The 24,935-nt window shown below is 32.5% G+C and overlaps 2 protein-coding genes across 6 annotated transcripts; both read left to right on the top strand.

The window, feature by feature from the left end:
• The first annotated feature begins 629 nt into the window (after positions 1 to 629).
• LOC115974381 (transcription factor bHLH110) lies at positions 630 to 7,421 on the top strand. 2 transcript variants are annotated; one of them, XM_031094716.1, is made up of 7 exons: positions 630 to 1,295; positions 1,782 to 2,415; positions 3,042 to 3,170; positions 3,265 to 3,330; positions 3,803 to 3,868; positions 6,555 to 6,614; positions 6,918 to 7,421. In XM_031094716.1, exons 1-7 carry the CDS (start codon positions 1,168 to 1,170, stop codon positions 7,068 to 7,070), a joined length of 1,236 nt encoding a protein of 411 aa, XP_030950576.1. In that variant the 5' UTR covers positions 630 to 1,167; the 3' UTR covers positions 7,071 to 7,421. The 2 variants fall into 2 exon arrangements, with proteins under 2 accessions (XP_030950576.1, XP_030950577.1); XM_031094717.1 differs by having other exon boundaries at positions 1,151 to 1,295; positions 1,763 to 2,415.
• A 4,892-nt stretch (positions 7,422 to 12,313) lies between these two features.
• On the top strand, positions 12,314 to 17,710 carry LOC115974380 (bifunctional nuclease 2-like). 4 transcript variants are annotated; one of them, XM_031094715.1, is made up of 12 exons: positions 12,333 to 12,536; positions 12,630 to 12,724; positions 13,217 to 13,530; positions 13,794 to 13,964; positions 14,123 to 14,172; positions 14,324 to 14,380; positions 14,483 to 14,548; positions 14,701 to 14,775; positions 15,909 to 16,027; positions 16,398 to 16,489; positions 17,150 to 17,204; positions 17,288 to 17,710. In XM_031094715.1, the coding sequence occupies exons 3-12, from the start codon at positions 13,230 to 13,232 to the stop codon at positions 17,301 to 17,303; spliced, it is 1,002 nt and encodes a 333-aa protein (XP_030950575.1). In that variant the 5' UTR covers positions 12,333 to 12,536; positions 12,630 to 12,724; positions 13,217 to 13,229; the 3' UTR covers positions 17,304 to 17,710. The 4 variants fall into 4 exon arrangements, with proteins under 4 accessions (XP_030950571.1, XP_030950573.1, XP_030950572.1 ...); XM_031094711.1 differs by having other exon boundaries at positions 12,314 to 12,724; positions 13,220 to 13,530; XM_031094713.1 differs by having other exon boundaries at positions 12,332 to 12,755; positions 13,220 to 13,530.
• Positions 17,711 to 24,935: the final 7,225 nt, after the last annotated feature.

Genomic DNA, 24,935 nt, shown 5'->3' with positions numbered 1-24,935 from the left:
AATGAGAATTGATGTTACCATCATCGGCGAGACTAGAGAATTACCTTGATCATAGCAAGGATCTCGGCCTCTGGCAGTCAATTCCCTATGAATATAGCTCATGTGTCTCAAATGTCACTCTTCCCTTTTAGGAAACATATTTGACAAGCTTGTTTGATAGTTAAATTATCTCCTTGATGTCTCTCAAGTCGCTACAATCAGACAGTATTCCTGTGTTTCTGATTGGGGAGGACATTCATGCAAGTGAGTTCATCTAACCAAACCATTTTAGTGAATGGACTAAGGGTTTTTTTTTTTTTTTTAATATATATATAACTTGGTTAGAAACTATACAAATATCCCCCGGGACCCAAACCGAGTCTCACCCATGGCCATCCCTAGACCCATGCACTTAGTGGATAGACTAGTTAGACTTAGACAATCTCCTGCCCATCACAATTTTACAATTTTAGAAGCCAAGTGTGATATTTGATGATTTAAATACAGTTCATAAGTGCCATCTCACAGCGATTAGTGGTAAGTGGTAACTGTACAAGACATGTGCACAAGGTTAGTGCCCATCATTTTAAGGTTGCAAATGTAATGAATTGTGAGCATTCACTAGGCAGAATTGGAGACAAAACACTGCAGAAAAATGCGGATTGCTGATTCATTTAGATACTGACCCCAATTGCTCTATATAAGAGCTTTAGACATGTGGGGATGAGAAAAGGTAAGAGTATGGTTGCTATCATTTCTCTTCTCACACCTTTGTTGAAAGCCTTGGGATCGAAGGCAGGGGTATTAATCATGGCGTAGGAGAAGTATAATCATCTCCCTGTAATTGCAGAGAGTGCTTATATAAAAGCATATAAGAGAGAGAGAGAGAGAGAGAGAGAGAGAGAGAAGAAACTAAATAATTAAAGTCAGAGAGAGGGGTGTGGAGATTAAAAACTCACGCTCTCTCTTTCTTTCTTTTCAAGTCTACTTTAATAAGCTGTAAACTTGAAAGAGTAAAGAAGAAACTGAGAAAAGTGGCCACGAAAAGCAAGCAGGTATGTGGGTGTCACCTGAACTGTCTTTCTTTGAATAGAGTGAGAGATTCCTAGCAAAGCTAGCTACTTAGTTTACTTTAATTACTACTATCATCTTGGGATTTTCAAGCCCTTTTAAAATAAGATTATCATCATGGAGTCTGCAAATCTCCATCACCAACATCAGCTCCCAGACCAGCTTGTTGGGTCTTCTTCTTTAGCCAACCCAACCTACTATGGAGTTGGAAGCAACCATGCTGCTTGGACCCCAAATGTCACTTTGTAAGTTTTGCTTCAACCTCTCTCTCTCTCTCTCTCTCTCTGCTTCTATAATGAATTTTTGCCTATTCAAAGTACTATCATAAATGAACTTTCGAGTTTGGTATCTTTTTCCTTTTCTCTTTTTTCTTTTGTGATTTGATGTTCATCAAGCAGAAAGTTCCCAGAAGTTTAAATTTAGTTGTTAGTTTGTTTTTTCAATTTATAAAATTTTTTACAAAAGGTTCAGCCATTCTTTCTCTTTGATTGGATTTGGAATAAATGACTCCGACTTCTTATACCACAGTATTCACTTACACCGGTGGAAAACATCATGTGACAGTGATACTGATACCAAAACTGATATGCAGTTAATGCTTTGTCCTAAAATTTTCTTGTTACTTTGATTTCCATCTACCTCACAAGGACTAGTTACTTTCCTTTGAACTAACCCTTTTCATGATAAAGCTTTCAGATTAATCTTTAAATAGTTATGTCAACTATTTGTAGGAACAATAACTTCAATTCAAACTTCGATGGAGTTTTCTCAAACCCAAGGGAATCTAAGCAGGATAATGACATTCTAGCACCTTGTCTCAACAATTCCATGGTCCAAGACTTAGGCTTTTACTGGCTTAGTAATGCAGGGAGTTCCAATAGTCAGTCTGCCCATGACCTAAAAATCAAGGAAGAGCATTCAGAATCTTTCCGCAAATACACTGAACTGTTACACAGTTCCTCAGAAGATTACCATTTTACTCCAACAAGTCACATAAAGAATGAGAGAAACGATCTTAGTGAGAAGCTATTGCTCAAGACCATTTCTACCAAGGGGCTTTATTCTAATGCCCAGAACTGTCCTAGTTTTGGAGGTGTGGCAATGCCAAGCAGAGGGAACTTCAGCCAGATTTATCCTAGTATAAATATTTCCAACTTGAATCAATCGGCATCATCATCAGAAATTTCAAGCTCATTGGACATGAACTTGCAGGCCTTGAATCTATTGACCCCAGAAAGATACAGTGGAAGTTTTAGCCAACCTTCACATGATAGTCTTGGATTATTTAAAGCGAGCCCTTCTTTTGGTCTTGATCATATGCATATGCAGCAATTAACTCACAGGCCATCATTTAGCCCTAATAATGTAAGTACTCTTCTCTTCTCCTTCTTCTTCTTCTTCTTCAACAGTTACTGTTACTATATAGGGACATCATGACTTGAATAAAACCATTAGCAATAATAATAACAACGAAAAAATTTTAGTCCTAGAATTTAAAGGTCGCTACTATATATAGCAAATAGTTGTTTTCCATGAGCAAATAGTTGTTTCTGTTGATGACTTGATGTGCTTAGGTTTTGAGGTATTATGATTCACAACATAAGCAAATCTACTATATCTTCATGGTACATAATAACTTCAAAATTTGTTGCTAGATTAAAAAAAAAATTAACATCTAAACATATATTTTTTGATAAACAACATCTAAACATATATATTGCTATGCAAATGGGTATTTTGCATTAACTGAATCCAATTTGAATGATGTTATTTGGAAAAGCTGAGACCCTTTATTATAAATGTTTTTAACAACTTGTGGCACCGAAAGAGTAGCCTTTCTTTTTGCTAAGATAGGGGTACCTACAGCTTTATACAATATGTGCAAGTGCAAGTATGTTCTCTTCTCTTTTTTCTTTTTTCTTTTCTTGGGGGGTTTTAAAGACTGACTTTCGATTATTGCTCAACTGAGCTTTACTCTTTTCATCTTAAAGATATCATCACCATTCACAAATAGAATAACAGAAGAAAAGAGACCCAGCAGTTTGATGGAGGCAAAGACAGCTCAAGCTGCATCCAAGAAATCGCGATTGGAGCCACGCGCTTCATGTCCACCATTTAAGGTGCCAAAAGATAAATAAGATGTAAATATTTCGCAATATAATTGGGCTAATTAATTATTAATTGTGTACATTTCGTGGCTTGGTATTGAACCAGGTTAGGAAGGAAAAATTAGGAGATAGAATTGCAGCTCTTCAGCAATTGGTGGCTCCCTTTGGCAAGGTAATGTTTCAATGGCTCATCAACACCACCATCTTAATGGACATACTGATTTTGTGAGTTAGTGCAAGAGAGTTTTTCATGGATTTGATTTAGGTCAAGAACTTTGGTATATCAAAGCGAATATCACACATGTCTAAAAATCATTACATATAAGTCTCATATCTCATCCAATGTATAAGAATACTGTACTAAAGTCTAGGCCATTTTATATTAAGAACCCAAGTTCTCTATGAATCCAAAAAAAAAACATCTTGGCCATGATAGTTTGAAAAATTACAATTATTTATTTTTTTATTTTTTATTTTTTTGGAGAGAATTTGAGAAATTACAGTATGACTTAAGTTGAATAGAGGTTATTATTTTCGTTCAAAAAAAAAAAAAGTGCGGTAGAGATTTATCATTTATGTAATTGTGTGTGATTTTGCTAATGCAAAATGACGTCAATTTTGCATGTGGGTGGAGAATCTGGCAGACAGACACAGCATCGGTACTAATGGAGGCTATCGGGTACATCAAATTCCTTCACAACCAAATCGAGGTATTTTTAAACTTCCCAACATTCTTCTTGATTCTCGGTTTTCTTATCTTAACAATCTGGCCCATATCCTTAAGGAATACTAATAATTCTTTAAGTCTAAGAAACTTAAGTTTTTTAAAGATGAGACCGCCGGTCAAATTAGGGTATATAATATATATAGATAGCGAACAGGCTTCTATGAGGAAAAAGCATATATTGTTATTTATGTGAGTGCTAGGGTTATTGTACCATTGGCTCCTTCAATTCCTACATCTTATATTTTTATAATCTGAAAACTTGAACCGTCCATTATGTCCAGAAGCACATGAGTTTCACATCAAACCTATGGAATATTCTCCTACACTTTCTAGTCTTTCTTAGAGTATACTTTTTTTTTTTTTTTTTTTTTTTTTTTTTTGTTGAGGAACTTTAAGTATACTTAGTAGGGTATAGCCCCCTTTTTCATGGCCTATACCTCTGGTTCCATTGCATGATATATTGCAGTATAAAGATTATTATATCTGTGCAATTTAAGCAGAAGACAGATGTTACAACTTAGATTTACATCTACTCCCAAAAACTCATGAGGCAGATGAATATTTCAATTCAAAATGAATTGAGAAAAATAACAAAGAAAACCAATTTCTTTCTTAAAAAAATTGCATTATGGTGATATAATTGTGTATTATCAGCTTACTATGAAGTCAAAAAATGTAAGCATTTTTAATCATTTCCAACTTATTTCGATCGGTAGTACTACTTTCACTAAAAATATGTCCCAAAAAAAAAGGAGAGACATTTATTTTGGTCCACCCTGATCTATTGGCAACTCAGTCTTCTCTAAAAGTAGCCATAATAAAAAAAACTAAAAATACAATAAACAACACCAAGATAATGGAATTATATATATATAACACCCTCCTTTTGACTCCATAAATGATGCATGTGAGAGTAGAGAAAAGGAAAGTATGCGATTGATTCAAAGTTCTAACTGCACTTCAATTATATCTACGAGACTAGATATCTAGAATATCGGATAAGAGAAAATAAATGAACTGAATTTTTGTTTAATAAACATAAAGTCTAAGCACCACATATTTGTTGGGATATTATTCAATCTTCCTGTTAAACCATACATATAGAACTCCCAACCAATAAAAACAAATATTGTGATCAAGTACCACGCCACTCTTAATATTAAGACTTTATCGGGTTACAAAACAAGATTGTTTGTACTAATTGATTGGGAAGACCATAAGGATATCCTCGTTAGACGGAAAAAAAATCTCCAAAATAGGCTTCTCAATAGATTTTCCATTCAAGGTTTATCTCCCATCGTACTAGTCAAGTAGTATTTCTTTTCTTAAAGATCATGAGTATGCAATTAGGCTGTCTCCTGTTTTCAACTCCAAAAGTTCATAAAACTTGTTCCACATCAAACCAAATCATTATGATTCTAACTATATTATAAGCCAATTTGATTGTTGTTGTGGAAACAGATTTGTCGTAGAAGTCTAGCTAGGAGTCGAGCTTAACTCTCTTCAATGTTAATCTGTAGACTAATGCAGTGGATTGTCACAAATAACACGTCAGTATCAAGAATGAAACCATTGAATCCATGAAAGAGTTCCTTAATTTCACAAGTAGAATTTTTGAATCCATCAAAAAAAAAAAAAAAAAAACTCTGAAATTTTTTAATCAATAATTAATTCATGAAAAATTCCTCCCACATTAAACCAGATCATTAATTTTTATTCAAACTATATACCAAGACAATTTGATTGTTGTCATGGAAACAGGTTTGCAGTAGCAGCCTGGCTAGGAGTCAAGCTTAACTCTCTTAATTTACTGCTAATCTATAGACAATCATCATCTATTAAACTAATGCAGCAAGTCATCACAAGAAATAGAACACGTGTATCTCAAGAATAAAACCATTAAATCCATGGAGTTTCTTGAATTTGCAAGGAGAATTTCGGAATCCATTAGAGAAAGAAGAATGGAAAACGTCTCTGAATTTTATTTATTTATTTATTTTTAATCAATCACCTGGATGTCTAAGAGACTACAATCACTAGTTTATAGCAAAGAAATCATGGGGCAGAAAGAACACCTTAGAAAATTAGATTATAAAATAGGAAAAATCATAAAAACAAATTGAGAAAATTACATAATCAAATATTATTGGCTGTACATTTTAATCTTGACCAATCCTTATTGTAACTTTTAATTTGAAAATCATTACAAAATAGAAAATTACCATATATAAATTGATTAAAAATTTAGCTCAAAAAGAAGTGTAGATCAAGACCATCAGAGGTGAGTTTTGATCCTTATAATGATTCCCTAAGTCGCCAAATTTCCCGTGATTCCATTTTTAGCACTAATTAGTTTTATTAGTGATGTTATTTTCAAATTTCTTCCCATTTGATTTTTTAAGGAGTCTTTGTTGTATGTTTTGTCACAAACAAATGCAATTAACTTGATATAGTTCCTTATACCTCCTCCCAAACCCCCCTCCCCTCCCCCCTCCCCCCCACCAAAAAAAACAGAATATATAATCAATGGGTGTTGCAATTTCCAATCCCAAGCTATAATAAAAATAAAATAGGAACTCTTTATACAAATCGAAGATAGAAGTGAAATTAATTTTTATTGCATACAATATTTGTACCTGAGTACTAAGTTTTGAGATTTTTTTCTGCAGACACTGAGCGTTCCATACATGAAGTCATCACGAAACAAGGCTTGTAGAACAATGCAAGCGGTAAGAACTAAGAACTGGATTTCACCAACGTATAGCAGGACACAATTAGGGTTAAACCAACCATTATACTTAAAAAATGACGTATCAAGCTACAAAAATAAATATTTTCTCAAAAAAAAAAGCTACAAAAATAAATAAATAAATTTTACAAACCAACCCTCAAAACTCTACCACACCATGAGATGGTACGTAGTTGAAAGAGCAAGAAAGACTTAATTTGTTTCTGATTATATCATTGCATATTATCCATCACCTGTTTCAGAATTTCAGCTCATTCATAAAATTACACTGTTTTGATTTCAGGGTTCAGTGGATGATGGAAACGAAGAACGAAAGCGAGACCTCAGAAGCCGAGGGCTGTCTCTCGTGCCATTATCATGCATGTCTTATGTCACAGGTGATAGTGGTGGTGGAGGCATTTGGCCCCAACCTAATTACGGTGGTGGAGGAACTTAGAATATATGTATCTTAAAGACAAGTTTTTAACTTCTGAGCGAGACAAATTGTTTGTTTCCATGCATTAAACCCGTATTTGTTGAGAGCTTTAGGGTATATCTAGAATGGATGAAGATGAGATGAGAAGGACCAAGATATAAGGTTTAGGTTTCACTCTATTTCCCATCCATCCAAACATAGGATTAGGTTTCAGTTTCACTCTACTTCTTTTAGTGGAGCAAATTTGGTCAACCTGTGTAAAAGAACATGAATCCCAGGATGGACCAAATTTGATCCATTAACAGTTCACTTATCATTTATATATGTATTGAAGACTTTTTTTCACATTGTGTATGTACCTTAATTTTTATTTTTCTGTACTTCACGAAATGAGCCTCATGACCAAGCTGCTATAATTTATAGTTTTTTTTTTTTTTTTCCCAATTTTTGGTTGGTAAAATAGATTACCTTTCTTACAAGGTAAACTAAACCAGAGCTCCTTTTTATCACCTTTTTTTCTTTTGGAGAGAAACATACGTGCCTAACTGGTAACCTAATTTACAGTATTGATTGCAACATAATAGAGTTTGCATAAACGGCAACTATGCACGTTGACAGTTTAAAGTATATTTGATTTTTGATATCATTGGTTCCTCCGGACTGAGATCGCGCGCAATAATTTAATCCAATAGTTGAGATTAAAATTAACATTCTAACTTTTAATCTAAACCCTTAAAGCTATTGCATCCCTTACAATACCCTAGATTCAAGGTCATAATCATGTTCCTCCAATGCTACAAGTTTGGTTTCTTGTGAAAAAGAATGGTTAATGTTACCCAAAAATAAAAATAGTAATTAACGTTACGTACACAACTTGTCACTTCAAGAACTTATGCAAGAAAATTTTTTTTGAGATGATTTGCCAGTTCTGGGCTTTTATTTTTTACCCTTTTTTGTTCCTTTGTTCAGAGATGTGTGGAAGTCTGAAGCTTTGTTTGTACTTCCTCCTTCAGCCCACAGATTTCAATGGTTAATCACTTAATTGAAATGAAATTTCCCAAGTAGCAACCCATGTAGAACAGGCTGGGCCGTGTTAAACAGAGTACATAGCCAACGATCCTCCTTGAAATGAAAAATCAGAAGAATTGAGTTTTCGTGTATAAATTTTTTTTTTTCCAACTCCGATTCTAAAATGGTTTCTCTTTGATATTTTTTTCAACATTTTATCAATTCAGCTGACTTTTTATTCTTGGTAGGTTAAATCATCCATGAATCAAACAACAATTCAGAATATTTATTGGGCCGGACTTCAACCATCATATTGATGAATGTATGCCACTTTTTTTTAGTACAACTTTGCTTTGTTATTTGTCAAATTTAAAGCTCATTGTTATTATTCTAAAATAAACTGTATTTTTTGTATAAGCTGATGTGCATACTTGAGGTAATTGAATTTTTGATCATCCGATGCTCTTTTTAAGTGAGAACATTGCTTTGATATGGGGTTTGGTCAACTTGTTTGGGTGATGTTTGGAGATGCCCCTCCGAGCTAGCATACTCTTGCCTTGCTTCAGTCATATTTGATCGGGTTATAATGCTGATTTGGTCAGGATGGGCTTGGTCCTCACATATGGTTTGTTCTATTTACACTTAATTAGAAAGTTTAGTGAAACATGCTTCACACAAACGGACACTTTTAACATTGAGTTTTTTTTATTTAAACCATGCGTCAATACATGTTAATTAATAATAAGGTTAGAAGGAAGCATTTGTTTTTTCATATATTTAATGTTGCTACTATTAATTTAAGTTGTTGCCTTTGGAAGTAAGTTAGCTATACTTTAATAGTTAATGCCTTGTTGCCTTTGGAATAGCATCAATTTTATACAGTTGTACTTAGTGTTTAAGGCTCATGTTTGTTAATTTGTTTCTGTTTGCCAATGAAATTCACTTTGGAAACGCGGAATTAACATCTTATAATAAGGATGTGTGACGTAAAATGCACGCTTCTGTGACTAAATTTCCACAACAAAAAAATTAAGATAAGATCATTCTAATGACTGTTGCTACCATTCTTGAAGTTGCTCTTACCCTATTTTTTTAAAGCAGGAAATGTCTTTATTGGTCACACCAAGTACCAACAAACAAACAAAAAATCAAACAAGATTATCTCTCAAAATTATGTGGACGAGTGTAAGTTCTCAAATAATTACAAGACAAGTCAAACAAGCCATAACAAAAACCGGCAGTAATTTTTCCTAGTTGTTAAATTTAATTGCGAATTGTAATTTTTTACACTTTATGTTTCGAAGTTTATAGAAGAAATGAATGGGATTGAAAGAAAATTAAAAGAATGCAAAGAAACAAAATATTTATCTTTTTCTTATTTGCATGTTTAAAAGTAATGAAATGGGAATGGAGAATAACATTGTTTAAGAGTTTGAATGAAAATTAATGATTTTATAATATCGTAACTATTAGGTCAAAATTTTAAAATAAAAAGAGGATATAGACATTTAATAAAAAATAAAGAGTAAACTACGCATTTGATTCTTATCTTATACACTATATTTTAATTTGATTTTTAACTTTGCAATTATGTCAATTTAGTCTCTAATCTTTTAATGCCTTATCAATTTAATCACTGCCGTTATTTTTTTATGAAAATTGATAATGTGTCTAATGGCCAAAATAAAAATTAGTTTATGTGACAATAAATTTAAATTTTATTTTAGCCGTTTGCCATGCCAGCAATTTTTATCTAAAATATAACGGTAGAAACTAAATTAATACGATATTAAAATATTAGAGACCAAATTAACATAATTGAAATATTATAGACTAAATTGAAATATGGTATAAAAATTAAAGATCAAATATGTAATTTACCCAAAAATAAATAAAGGCTATATACTATTATCTCTCATTCCTATCAATTTTGAAGATTGAACATTGAAAATTTGGGGTTAAGAGAAATGAGTGAAACCATGTTTTATTCCTAACTTTCCTATTAAACTTCCAAATAAGGAGAATAAAAAAATATATTCAAAGTGGTTGTACACCCATTAGCTTTTAAAGTGGTTTTACAATGTACACCCATTTATTTGCTTGCAATTTTGTATTCAAGCTCGGAAGTAAAATCCAAAAAGTACAAAAATTAATAAGTATTCAACTTAAAGCTCCGAAAGTAGAAAAATAGAATCTTAAAACTGATGTGTTAATGTTGTTTGTATTTTTTAGAAATATATATATATATATATAAATAAATGTTAGTATACTTATAATATTATTTTAAAAACTGAATACATTGTACCTAACAGCCCAGATATTTCGAGCGAAAAAAAACAGAAATATGATATTTTGAGACGAGACTGGACAGCCTTATCCAAATTTTCGAAGCAAATAGCTGCACACGTGTCGCTCATACGAGGAATCTTGGTAACATCGGCCGCCGGAACACTGTTCTGTCAGACTCAGATACATAGCCAGTGATGATGTACCATAACCATTTTGGTTTGGGGTCAGACTTATATTATCCGTTTAGAGTGAAAAGTCATATCTACCCTTCTAACCAGAACCATTATTACAAAAAGGTTTTGTCCCTTTTTTGACATGTGGATCAGAATTTATGGGCGTCCAATGATTTTTTTTTATTTTTGATAAGTTGATATTTTCTTTTTTGTAGTTTTAACTTTATATATTTGTCTTTAGTAATTATTTTTTATTATCAGGCTAATATACTTATCAGTTTTTTTTGTAAGTAGGAGATAGAACACCAAATATGTTTTTCAATAGCAAAAGATTTTATCAATTGAATTAACTAAAATCTATAATTCAATGATCATATATATATATATATATATATTGAAGAAAACAATTATCATACCTAGATCATTGGTTTTTAAGGCTAAAAAAATGAAAGAAAATAAACAAGGAAAGCCTTCATAACTTTTGCATGATTTATATGCTTTCCGTATACAATACTGCTAGTTTTAATGCGTGCTGTGAAATGGTTATATAATAAGATTTTGTTTTGGTGTCAATTTTCAAGTATCATTAAATTGTCATGCAATTTTGTGGTAATCAAATTTGGTCCCTGGTTTACAGTATGATTTGTTGAGCATACATCTAACATTACTATATAAAAAAATTAAGTTAAGAAGTAAGAGAATATTTTGTTCCCAAAATAAAATAATTAAGAATGAACAATTCACACGCTACCAGATAATACCCTCACAATAATTTTTTTAAGAGTTAACAAAAACATAAAAATGATAATCATTAGTATTCAACTTAGGAAATAATTTTAATATATATCTAATTATGTTTATTTTTAAATGCATTTATCTGTATGCATGAGATTACAAGTTAGTTTTCTATCATTCATATCACATAGTACAAAACCTTTGACTCAATTTGTTTATATTTTCATATCCAAAATCATATGTATTTTTATTGGTCATTACCCAAAATTATACTATTAAATATCCATCTACCTTTTTTTTTATCCCTTAACTTAAATCAAACGATTTTTATTCATTGGCACATTAATTATTCATAATTAAACATAATCAAACAATCTTAAATGACTTTCTTTCCCTTTTTTTTTTCAATTAGAATTACCCATTTACCCCTATCATTCTTATTATATAGTGAAAATCTTATTTCAATACCCATCTACCTTTTTTTTCATTCCCTTAGAAACATTTATTGTTACAAACCTTAACTAATTTCTACAATTTTTTTTTTTTTTTCCGAAGGTTGTGACATGTCACTAAAAGGAATGCATGACTCTACAAAGTAGTGTGACTTTTAGTCCCTAAATACTTTTTTTTTTGTTTAGAAATAAACACACACACAAGGAAGATGGAGTGAAGTTTTAAAGTCCATAAATACTTAATTAGGTGTAAATATTAATGGTTCCCAAAAATTATCGAACGAAGTGAGTTGTAATCAGCTCAGCTCATAAGAGATATAGATTTTTTTTTTTTTTTTTAATAATGGAAATAAGAGATATAGATTTGATTACTACTTACACCAAAATCTATTGATGTTTGAATAGATTTTGATCAAATAAGAACAATCATTCTAGAATAGTTATCGTCACTTCAAATACTTCGGGCTTGTTTAGTAATGTTGTTTACTAATCAAACCTTAATTCAATCCACATTGGGCTTATTAAAAAAAACAGAGAAAAAAGAGAAATTATACTTATACCATTAGTGAACCAATAGGGCCATAACAGTAATTGGACCAAGAAATGATTGATTAATGTTGTGCCTCTTCAAACTTGAAAGTCTTTAATAATCTGAGACTCTCTCTACAAAAGATTCTCTTATCTTATCGCAAGTCTCTCATTTTTGTTATCCAATCCTTATATTGTCGGTCTGGTCGGTTCTAATCCCAACCCAACAAACAGTTTGCTCCATCTCTTCTCATCTCACTAAAAATCTGACCACTTCCCACCTTAAATTTTCCCGATTTCTGGTTTTCCTCGATTCGGATCTTTTAACAATTTGAACATATTAATACTCTCACGTACCGGTCGTCTTACGTTTTCTTTGGATTTTACTTTCCCAGGAAATTTCAGTTTACCGGAATCCTTAAAATCTCGGGAGAAACTGAAAAGCAAAGCAAAAAAGTCTCTGTTTGTAGCTGTGATCGGCGATTAAGAGGTATTGATCGTTGCTGATCTTAGGCCCTCAGGTGTGATTAATTATGGGTTTTGATTTATTTCTTTCTATTCTAACTCACTGATAGAAATTTACAACTAAGCAAATTCCAGAGAGAGAGAAAGAAACACGCTGCCACTCCAAAACGTTTGTCTCTGTTTGGTTCCCGAGAAAGTTGAAAAGAAAAAAAGAATATGAAACCTTTTGTTATAAGCTGTTTATTTATTAAATTCTTAATAAGGCAACCTGATCTACATGAGTCAGTTGGTGTTTAGTGTATATTTGGCTGGTTTCGTTGATTTTCTTTTTGGGGGGTCCCATAAAAAAAAATCCAAATCATGAAAAATCTAAAATTTAAATTTAATATATGTTTGTAAGAGGATCCCTTGTATATGTTAAAGCTGCGAACTTTAATTCATTGAGCTGGTTCTTTATGTTTATATTCCTATTGCTTTGTCAGTCATAACATTTGTTTTGAACCCTTCAAATTTTTAGTAGGTATTGAAATATGGTGTCTCTGCAAGGACCAGTGATTTGTCCCTCTGTTCGTGTAAAACAAGTGGGATTTTACACTCTGCCAACTATTGGTCCTTTCATGAAGGCTAGGCTTCTTAGAAGTGAATTCTTGGGATTGAAAGGGATCAAATGTAGCAAGACTAAAGTTGGGATTTTGCCTCACCAATTACACTTGCAAAAATGCAAGACAGTGCATTGTAGTTACAGCTCACCGTCCGATGGGAATGGAAGCATGGCAGAGAACTTCAACATAAATGATGAAGATTATGTTAACTCTAGTGTGATTGAAGCTGGTAAGTTAAGCCAGTGGCTAGCTCATGTCTTTGCGCGTAATTCTCATATAATTGTGGATTGTTTGAAACTCATTTTGTTTCTTATTGCTCATATATATGTATATGTAGTAATTTATTTCAGCAGAGATGATTTTGGGTCTAAAAATTCTATTGAAAAATGATAGTATGGATCACTTACCTCTTAATAATATTACCACAGATTTTCATATGCTGTGATGATCAGCTTTTCATTAATTGATATTTCCATTTGTTTTTTGATATAGTTGAGGTGAAGAGTGGAATAGATGGTTTCATGATCAAAATGAGGGATGGTAGGAATCTAAGATGTGTCCACAACAACCCTCAGGGTGGGCATCTGCCAGATTACGCTCCACATCCTGCAATTGTATTGAAAATGGAAGATGGGACTGGTCTTCTTCTTCCCATAATTGTTTGTATGTATATCTTGCTTCCAATTCTCTCCTCCATTACTTGTCCCAAAAACAAAATTCTTGCTTCTGATTCTTACTAGAAGATCTTCATTTCTAAAGTATATATCAGATACTGCATTAATTTCTGTCATTTTGAAATTTGTGTTTGCCTTTATTTTCAGTGGAAATGCCAAGTGTTTTGCTCATGGCAGCAGTGCGCAATGTTCCAATTGTACGCGTCAATTCTCCCTGCTCCTTCTTCCTTCCTTATTGAATTAGAATTTTTATACGTGGGATATTTCACTATCAAAATCTGACTTAGGAAAACTTGGTTTTACGTCCAATAGCTTTGCTGAAGATTACTATGTGGTTATTTTTGTCAGGCTAGACCCACTCTCTATCAAGTGGTTAAGGAGATGATTGATAAGATGGGCTATGAAGTATGTTTGTGTCTGTTTATTCCTCTCTTACAATCAGATTGTGCCACTTGAACTTGCTTTCTTCATGATTTTGAATATGATACTTATTTTCTGTTAATGCAGGTCAGAATTGTTAGAGTTACTAAGAGAGTGCATGAAGCATATTTTGCACAGTTATACCTCACCAAGGCATATAAACTATACCCTTGTACTTTAGTTCTCCTTTATCTTTATCTTTTTTTTCTTTTCTTTTTTTTTTTGGGGGGGGGGGGGGGTGGAATGTGTGAAAATGTACAACCATACATTGTTGTGACCGGTTGGACTGTTCAATGTCATGACAGGTGGGTAATGAGACAGAGTGTGTCAGTTTTGACCTTCGACCTTCAGATGCCATCAACATTGCAGTAAGATGCAAGGTATTCTATGTGTGTTGTTGTTCATGAACCTTTTTGATATGGTTTTCTCAGTCATGGAACTCACCATTATCTTAAAAGGGATTTACAATGGCATAAAGTGGTTCTTGAAACATTATAAAGGTAATATCAACAGAAACTTGAATGTGGATAGATTAAGGTTTGCTATGACAGGGAAGATGGATGATAAGCCTGATCAATTTAATTAGTGCTAGAGGATAAGAATGTTACATTTCAACCAAGCATGCCCATGATTATCTTTGCTTGTGCCCTGGCTATTATGATAGCCATTTTTTGATACATGGAATTAAATGTATGAAGCTGGAGATATTGATACTCATTTGGTTGGTATGATGAATTGCATTGCTTGTCTTGGAACCTGATCAAGATTGAGGATTGGAGGAAAGGATAGTGAATGTATGGTATTTTGGCTACTTCAAATAGGGCCAAATGTGGAGCTTACAATTGTGTGCTTTGCATTTCTGAAAAAGGTTGTGGTGGTCATTGTATTTGGAATCTTATTAATATGCATGTAGGTGAAGTACTTTTACTTGTCTAGCCAAGATTTAGGTAGTTCTTTATATTGGATATTTATATATTTACCTATATATCTGGTGCCTTGTGCTTAATATGTTATATGTAATGCCTGATTGTCTATTCACTCCAGCTATATCAGATTCAACAATGCATAATGCTGTGTTAGACATGTATTTGAATATGCTATTTAATATCTTTGGAGTTTTGATTATTCGATTTTGCCTCTTTTTTTAAAAAATTTATTATAAATAAATATAAAAAAATTATTGCAGTTTGTTTCTTTCTTTTTTCTTTCTTTTAGAAGTAATAAAATTATAGTCTTCACAGGACACCTAATTGATTTCCTTAGTATAGGAACTCCTTTTGATGCCATGATTTGCAATAGATAAATGCTAATTATGTAGTTCATCCTTTTAATGTAAAGTATGAATGGTGGTGGTAGGCCTACTTCTGACACAAGGTATTGTAGCTATGGTATTCTCTAAGGTTGACTTTTGTAAGCTTTATAAATTTGCCATATTGCATGCTTTGAAATATGAAGGCTTTAAATGCTTGTTATTAAATTACCGATCAACTGACCATTTGTGTTTAATGGGCAGGTGCCAATTCAAGTGAACAAGTACTTGGCATATAGTGACGGAATGAGAGTCATTGAATCTGGGAAGCTGTTTACACAAAACCCTGCTTCAGATGGCTTATTATTTACTGAAATGGATCGGTAACTCTTGTGATCACTGGAGCCTTTTTTTTCCCCAGGTTTCCTTCACTAGGAGCAAATTAATGTGTTGTATGTCCCCACAAGTTGTATTCTGGGTGTTTTGTTTGAATAGATAAGTTTTTCTATAATAAAAATTATGTATATCTTTCCATCCAGCAAACCTGACTTGTCTACAATCTGATAATTTGACTGTTATCTGTTATCTATTATGATTGTTTGCCGTGGCTTAAGAGGTTCACAGTGACCCACTCTGTTGGCTGTAGATTTTGGAAGTTAATAAATGAGAAATTTGAAAGTAGTGGCTATCTGTTTATTTTATGACCCAGTATTTGGTGAAAGAGAGGTGCTTATGAAGATGTTTTGGTTTCAGGCCAACTGGTCAACCATGCATTGAAACAAAGGAGTTTGATCTTGTGCGCAACATGCTGATTGCTGCTGTTGAAGAACGCTATAGGGATGCTGGTATACTTTTGTCCTCTTCTTAGAATTTCAACATTATTTTTAATGGTTGATAAAAAATGCAAAGTAGATGATATTGAATTCACAAATGGCAATTTACTGCAATTTTGAACAATAGCCTTAGATATTGATATGACATTGTGCTTTCTGCTAGAAAGTCGATTCAGGGCCATCAGGCTATGAGTCTTGTTTGTAAGAACTTGATTTTCTGACCATTAGGTGTCATCACTGGGAAGAGAACTAGTCATATTGTGTATGGTATTCTTCAATTAATCAAAATATTCAGTTATTTTATCCTCTGATTATTTTTTTTTTCAAATGAAGATAGTGATTTTCTCTTAATCATTTCAAGGCACCATCCATTTTCTAACTGGGGTCATTATGGAAAATCAAATAATAACAAGATGTTAATGCTTTATAAGAATGATGCATTGATGCTACTATGGATCCCATCATGGGAGGTCTGGTTGTTTTGGTTTTTTGAAAATAACCTAGTACCCCTAATGAACTATAATAAAATGGAATGCTAGCACCTTTGCATCCCCTTCCTTCCACAAAAATAATAATAATAATAATAATAATAGTAAAAGAGAACAAAATGGTTGATTTTTCCTCCATGTTAGAGCGTAGGAATTCTCATGTTTTTTGATGCTCTACTTACAGCTCAGTGGAGGGACAAACTCAGTCAACTCCGGGCTAAAAGGAACTTAAATAACAGGTATGGAGCTCATCGTTACTCCCAATTCTCATGTTAATGCAACTGACATAGTTAAGTGACAAGTTTTTCATTTTCTTTTTCAGCTCTTGGACAATTTAAACTGTACATAAAAACATTGTTCAAAGTGGATGAGATTGGCGACATATCATTGATAACTCTCCTCCCTTCTACCTATATATATGTGTAGCAAGCTTGTGAATATATGTAAATACAAACTCTAATGCAAATGTACTTTTTGAGCATGTGCTCTTGGTTTCTTCATAATATTCTGTTGCCAGTTCCCATGCTTATGGGCTGTTCTGTGTCACCAGTGTATTGTCGGGCTGTGCTTCACTGTTAGGCAAGCAGCTCTATGGGATGTTTGGTTGCAGTGCATTGTCTATTTATTTGATGATGATGATGTTTCACTTGTACCTTCTATCTTCTATTATATTTGCTGAGGTCTTGTATATGGATTTAGTGAACTTTAGTGACTAGCGCACCATCCTCAGGAATTTGGGGTTTAAGTGCCTTGACTCCTTTTTCTTGCGTCACCTCTGGCTTTGCTATGATTGTCCTTGATCAACGGTGGATTTATATATGAGTATTATTTTTTTATTTTTTTATTGATAAGTTATACACGCATCTAATGAGGTCTTGATTTCTTGAAGCCACAACCTTCCCTCCTCCTAAAACTTATAAAGGGGGAGGTGCAGTTGAGTTAGAACTCATTGAATTATGTGGTTTTAGTTTGATATAATTTAAACCTTTTTGAAGAAAGAGAAAAAGAGAAGGGAGAGGGGGGGCTAGTAAGCACTCTTAATTGCCCATTTGTATTATCAACTAGGATTAAAGTGCCTAATAGCAGTTTTTGTCACTGATTGTGGTTAATGGAAGCTTTTACTCCTATAAGATGTCTTCGTGGGCAACTGGGTGTCACCTTTCCACAGAGAGGGGAAAGAGAGACAAAGAAGAGTGAACATGAAGAGGAGAGAAAAGGAGTGGGAAAGTGGAAGGAAACTAGTTTAGGATTTTCTTTTTATTTGGATTGAAATGGATGAGAGACTGTTTACCGGATAAGATGTAGTTTTGACAAAGTAGGTGGTTTTTTTTTTTGGATTGGTTACACGTTATAAATGATTTATATAAATAACAAAATATTAACGAGTGTTATTGAATTTTCGGTAATAAAAAAATTAGTGATTGTTAAGTGTAAACTAAGTGGGTTCTTTTTAAATTATTTCGAATGGGAAAGTTCTTGGAATTTTGGAGGAAACAAAAATAGTGATTGAAAACCGCGTGATTTCTTGTATAATTAATAAGGATTTTTTTTTTTTTTTTTTTTTTTGGGGGGAGAAACTTATAATTATTAATACTTCAATCTACAGCATTGTTATCAAATTGGATTGAACATCTGACGCTTTGGTGAGGAGGGGCTGTCACCACGCGGAAGACTTTATTTGGAAGAGACCCTATTTAATTTATTTTGCGCATTTTCTCCCTGAATCTGTGATATCGGTTTTCTTTTTTTCTTGGGGGGTAAAATGGGAAATTGCATTAAACTAAACAACAAGAAAAGGTTAAGGGCAAATCATGTTAGATTACAATCCATAGTAATCAACCTCAAAAACAATAACTATGTCACAATAACTAGGTCCACATGCGGACTATTATACAAAAACAAAATTCAAATCTTAAAGAGATCATATTCTGATTAGGCTATCAGTACTCTTGTTAGCTTCTCGAAAGCAATGATTAATATAAGTTTGGAGAATCTGGGAAGCCAATTGCCTACAATCATTTACAAGGAGACAATGGAATTAGAATAGGCACTCTTGTTAGCTTCTCGAAAGCAGTGGTTAATATAAGTTTGGGGAATCTGGGAAGTCAATTGCCTACAATCATTCACAAGGAAACAATGGAATTAGAATGGGAAGTGTGAGTGCCAAAAACCACTCTTCCTCGAGGATGATATATGAGTCCTTGGGAAGAAGTTTGATTGACTAACAATTTACTTATAAAAGAAGAAAAATAGAAAAAAACACCCTACAATGGGAAACTCAAACAATTGATTTCATATAGTATTGCTCATTCAAAGTAAAACTCATGTGTTACAAGAGAAAATTTGATTTCCCATGGTGTTACACAACATCAATTCTTAATGTTTCACTTTCTCTCTTTTTTCAGCCCCTTCCTATCTTTTCTTGTCCTCCTCCTTATATAAGTATTTTTTTGTTCTTATCTCTACAACTGTCCTGTTGCCAGCTGAGTTTTCAATGATTTTTTTTTTTCCTTTATCAATTTCTTCCTTTCCCTTATCCTGGAATTTTAACTTTTGAGGGTGTTTGTACTGTTCAAGTTGTCTCTTAGAGCATTAGCATTGAAGAATGCTAATGCCATATCTAAGGTCTTTTTGGCATTTCATAGCTAAAAAACATTTGCATCAAAAAATGGTATATCTCACTATTGCAAAATTTTTTGCAATAGTGCTATAGTACAATTCTAAACTTAGAATTATACTATAGCACTATGCTAAAAATATATATATATATATATATATATATATATTTTATTCCATCCCTTAGCTGAAAAAAAGTGATGATGTGAAAGAAATAATAAAGAAAGATTAAAAAAATAATATTTTAATTAAAAAGTAAAATAATAAAGTTTTTGGATGTAGGGTGTATTGTAAAATGGTATGGTATAATTGATAAAGTAGCTTTTTAAGATGGTAAAATAGGATAGAGTAGAATTCTTCAATGCTGATTTATACATTAAATGCGGTAGAGGTTAGGTGGAAACCCTTTCATTAATGCGGAGATGAAGATCTTCGACCTTCTTGCGTGTTCTGAGAGTCTCTTGAGGTTCCAGGTATCTTCGGGAAATTTGATATGGATTATCCATGCACCTTGCCTCGGGTAAGGCTAAGCTCTCTTTTTAGCTGATTGCCTTCTTCATGGAAACTATCTACCAAAGTTGCTCTCCTCCTCTTGGATGCTTAGGATGGCCATATTGCCTTTCCTTCATACCCTTAGCCCATTGGGCATTCCTACAAGCATACATGTTTGGCCCAATTCATTCCACGGGCCCCAATTGTTACTTGGGCTTTAGGCCTGGATGGAGACTCTTCCACTCCCCACAAGAAGGATTAGCAAGAGCATTTACTATAGCTTTTGTATCCAAGGGTTTTTACATGTGTTGGAGTTGTCCAATGTGGCGTTTAATTGTACTACTCTACTATTAATACTCATTTGGTTGTGGGATTTTTTATTTTATCTTTTATTTAGAATATATATACGATAGATTTGGAATTTACTAGATCTTGTAAGTTGAGAGTTCAAAGAGTGTATAAAACACCCTTGAATGTTTAGACCCCCAAATACAAAATAACCAATTCAAGTTTTATGACAAACAACAAGTGTGCGGAAAATGAACATAAGCTACAAACAGAATTGGAAATCAATCTAAGCCAATTATAAATCACATCTACAGCAGAAAATAAAAGGCAAAGATAAAGGGAAGAGAGATACAAATACAAGGACAACACACGATGTGTTATCGAAAAAGAAACCGAAGCCCTCGGCGTAAAACCTCTCCGCCGCCCTCCAAACGGTCAATAATCTACTAGAAAATGTAGTTGGGATACATGAATAGTAATAGACCCTCCAAACCTAATCTACCCGATGTACCTAAGTCCTTCAAGCTTCTTGCTCCAACGAGATTGCGCCGAACCTTTTTTCTTTTCTAATTTACCGGATTCCGCTATAATCCATAGCATTCGCCATCCTTGACATCTTCCAATGCTTCCCAAAACCCAAAAAACACTCAACACTCTAAATGAGTGTGGGTAATGTTTGGATAGAAATCTCCTCTCAATAGGTATGACAATGAGAGAGGGAATGAGAAGAGACTACAAAGATTTCTCTCTAAGAATGAGTAGCTCTCTCTAATTGGGTGGGTGTTTTGAAGAAACCTCTCTTAGGGTTTTTCTTTCTGAATGGCCACCCCTATTTTGTGGGAAAGAAGGGTATTTATACTGGTGTGAGAATGGAATGCAAAGAGTCTATTTTTCCAAAACAGGGTTGGCTGGTGACTTGACCTCGCGACTTGACTGAGTCACGAGTTCAAGCCGCGAGCTAACTTAATGGCCAGTCTGGATTTTTGTCCTGTAGTGCTCCAGGTGGCATGACTGTTCAGCTCCACTGCATACTTTGCGCGTGTGCAACTTTTGGCGGCTTGCAAGCCGCGAGCCTCACGCGAGATCTAGCCGCGAGTCCCTGCTTCACTGCACAGTCTTGAGCATTTCTTCACACTCTCTCACACACTACCCTTACGTGATTCCCACCTAAATACAGGGTTTCTAAGTGCTGTATTACAAGCAAATTTGTCACGGAATAAAGCCAACACATGGTTGATTAAATTCAACCTTACATAAGTATTTTTGTTTAAGTACCTTTTGTATCATAAAAGAATTGAATTGAACATTTTATCTAGGTCACATTACCTATCAGCATAAGGTCATTTCCATTTGAAATAATTAGGCTTAATTAATATTACAATTATAAAGGTGTATCTAGTTTCATGTCACGTGCAATTTTGTACATTTTAAGATCTAAGAATTTAAATGAATTCTCTCTAGTGTTGTTTACTTCTAGCTAATGCATAGGAGTGTTGGAGGTGACACAAACATAACATATGTCTTAAACAAGTCACTTGTTAACCTAGTGTTTAGTTTAATACATAAAAGCATTGGATGGAAGCTTAACTCGACTCTCTCCATTTCAACTCGATAAAAAAAAAATATTGAATATTATGATATTATGAAAGATATTTACTAACAATTAATTTTATGTCTTTATTTGTTTTTGGCATGAAAACCATTATTATTATTATTGTTACTTTTAATTCGAAATAACTTTAACAAAGCGAAGAACAATCAAATTATTGGTATTCAGTATTCTATACGACAATTAAAAGTTAGAACAAATCTGGGCCAGCAATGATGTTTATTTTCCTCCTAAAATGTAGTAAAAACCAAGAGAATTGCTATCTTCCTCAAGAACCATGAAGTTCTATCTTTCTCTTTGAAAACTTTTATCATGAACATTTTCTCAAACTTATGTAGCATTCTGGTAGAAGGTAGAATATCAAGGTTAGGTGGGGCTGGTGATTTTATTGATTTTGGCGGCGTCACAGAAGGCATGCCAGGTCTGGGCCCCATTGCATCCCAGTGGTCTGGTCTCTAATAACGACCTGTATAAGGTATAGAAGGAGTCACTGGTGGTTGGCTGTAATGGTCCTCATTAGAACTCCTCTCTTATTCCATAGGTGTCTCTGTTTTCTTCCCACTTGTGAATCACATGTAGAATGTTCTCTTATTTAAAATTATCTATATTCTTTTTTCTTTTTTCAATATGAGTAAAACTTATCATTAAAAAGGAAAATAAATCGAAAGAAGATGTCGGCCGAATTGGATTCATCTCTCTCTTACATGATCCCGGCAAAAATCAAGGATAGAAAAGATGAGAATCTTTCTTGTGCAGTTACCCAAAATGGCCCACTTAGCTAAATTGTGGACAACAAAATTTGCATCTCAAAAGGCTAAAAGTTTGAATTAACCCTATGTCTGTTTTGACAATAATATTTTTTAGAAAATGAGTTATTTTTAAAATAATATTTTTCATAAAACTATTTTATTTTCTTTTCTTTAGTAGTAATCTTAAATGAGTTAAACAATAATATTCTAACTTCTCTTATTTAATTTATGGTGAGACAAAATTGTTTTCCAAAAAAAATTAGTAAAAAACAATTTCTAAAAATAAGTCATATTTTTTATGTTGATAAAAAATAATTTTCCTTTTGACTTTTTTTTTTTTATGCTACCAAACATTAAAAAACATTGAAAACTATCTTTATATAAGGTTTTCCATTGAAACAAACAATATTGTACATTCTAATCAACAAAGTATTTTAGAGTAGAATTAATTTGTATCTAAAAAATCTAATTAGACTAGCACAAATCTTAGGAAACTACTGGTTTTTTTTTTTTTTTTTAATTTATTGATGATTAAATCATGACTGGATTTGGAGGTTGGTGCAAGAGAAAGGAAAGGATTACCCACTTATTATGTAGTCCACAAACAAATGTAGTAATAAAGCTTTCCATGAATTAACCAAAAATAAACGAATAGAGATAAAGCAATGGTGTGCAATAGATATCTGACACTTTACCTGTCATTAAATGGTCAACTGGTGATATAATTATAATCCATAAATTGGGCATGCCGCAATCTAAATATTCAATTGGCCGTTTTACGTCATTTAAGAAAACTAATGAGTGCAATCGTACATTTTAGCTGACGAGCAGAATGCATTTAACTTGAGAATGGAAGTGGCTTTACTTTTATTTATTTGAGAAATGCTAATTAGTGTCCTAAGGTATTAGTTAATAATTTATTTAAAGAAATTTTTTATGAAAAATGAAAAAAAAATAATTAATATTTTGACAGCTTTTTTCATTTCCTATAAAAATGGTATCAAAACTTTTTTAAAATAAATTATTAATGAATGCCCTAAGGGCACTCGTTAGCATGACCCTTATTATTTTAATTAATTCTCGAAATTTTATTTTTTTAATTACTCAAAAAGTTCTCATCTATAATGTCATCATTATCAAAACGTCAAAGGTTTTTGCTGAATTTTATACGGCATGTAACTTATGCAAAAATACATAAATGTATTTAAAATAAAAAATACAATTTTTATTATAAAAATATAAATAATTAGTTAAATACTTAAAAAAAATAACATGTAACACATGCATACGTATAGATACATCTAAAATTAAATAAAATTTTTATCATAAAAATAAATAATTAGTCAAATAAATTTTTTTTTAAAAGTAAATGTAATTAGTTATATATTAAAATTCTTAATTTAATTTAATACTAATTATGATAATTTTTTTCTAATTTTTAATAAAATAGAACATGTAGTGATCTTTGTTCTGTGGTGATTTTTATTGAGTATATGTGATTGGTTTTTTTTTAATTTAAATTTTATAGTTCATTATTATTAGATTCTTAATAATTTGCACTCATTAACTCATTTGGCACAAAGATTAAAAACTTTAAGTGGACACATGGCACAAACTTAAGTAGATAATTATGGTGTGGTCTCCACATAAATTTAGACACAAAATCCAAAATTGGATTTTAATTTCAAATTCTAATTGAACTTTTTCTAAACTTTACTTATTAATATATATATATATACATATATATATATAACAACAATCATAACAACAAGGTTTAGAAAAGACTAATTGAATATGCTTATCATTTTTTTAAAAGTTAGGACTAGAAGAAAATTATTCAAATTTGAGGAGCTAGAATAAACAATCCCATTATAGATCCTTTTGTTTTGATATTCAAAATTTGTTGGCTTCTTATTCTAACTTCTAAGTTTCTTGATGAATTCTTAGGCATGCAAACTTTGCTGTGCACACCTTAGCTAAATGGTCTCTTAATTGTAAAGTCTTTGGTTCTTTTGTGTTATGTAGTTATCTTTCTTGTTTTGTTGATTGATGTTATCATGAAGAAAGCATGTTGTATTGTGTAATTGTTGTTTAATAAAGTCTTGATTCATTAAAAAAATAAATAAAAATAAAAATCCCATGAATTATTTAAAAAAAATAAAAACATATTTTAAAAAATGGTATCATTCTTTCTTGCAACATTGCCAAAAATGATA

This window comes from Quercus lobata, chromosome 2 (genome assembly GCF_001633185.2).
Source record: "Quercus lobata isolate SW786 chromosome 2, ValleyOak3.0 Primary Assembly, whole genome shotgun sequence".
NCBI lineage: Eukaryota > Viridiplantae > Streptophyta > Magnoliopsida > Fagales > Fagaceae > Quercus > Quercus lobata.
The sequence above is the reverse complement of the archived record's forward strand: the minus strand, read 5'-3'. Positions and strand labels throughout refer to the sequence as shown.

What these genes read in the sequence shown, in the direction of transcription:
- LOC115974381 (XM_031094716.1), top strand. Translation starts at nt 1,168, where the DNA reads ATGGAGTCTGCAAATCTCCATCACCAACATCAGCTCCCAGACCAGCTT. An exon ending in TCCTTCACAACCAAATCGAG is followed by an intron (nt 3,869 to 6,554) that starts GTATTTTTAAAC and finishes TTTTTTCTGCAG; the next exon opens with ACACTGAGCGTTCCATACAT. An exon ending in CTTGTAGAACAATGCAAGCG is followed by an intron (nt 6,615 to 6,917) that starts GTAAGAACTAAG and finishes TTTTGATTTCAG; the next exon opens with GGTTCAGTGGATGATGGAAA.
- LOC115974380 (XM_031094711.1), top strand. Translation starts at nt 13,230, where the DNA reads ATGGTGTCTCTGCAAGGACCAGTGATTTGTCCCTCTGTTCGTGTAAAA. An exon ending in ACATTGCAGTAAGATGCAAG is followed by an intron (nt 14,776 to 15,908) that starts GTATTCTATGTG and finishes TTTAATGGGCAG; the next exon opens with GTGCCAATTCAAGTGAACAA. An exon ending in AGAACGCTATAGGGATGCTG is followed by an intron (nt 16,490 to 17,149) that starts GTATACTTTTGT and finishes CTCTACTTACAG; the next exon opens with CTCAGTGGAGGGACAAACTC.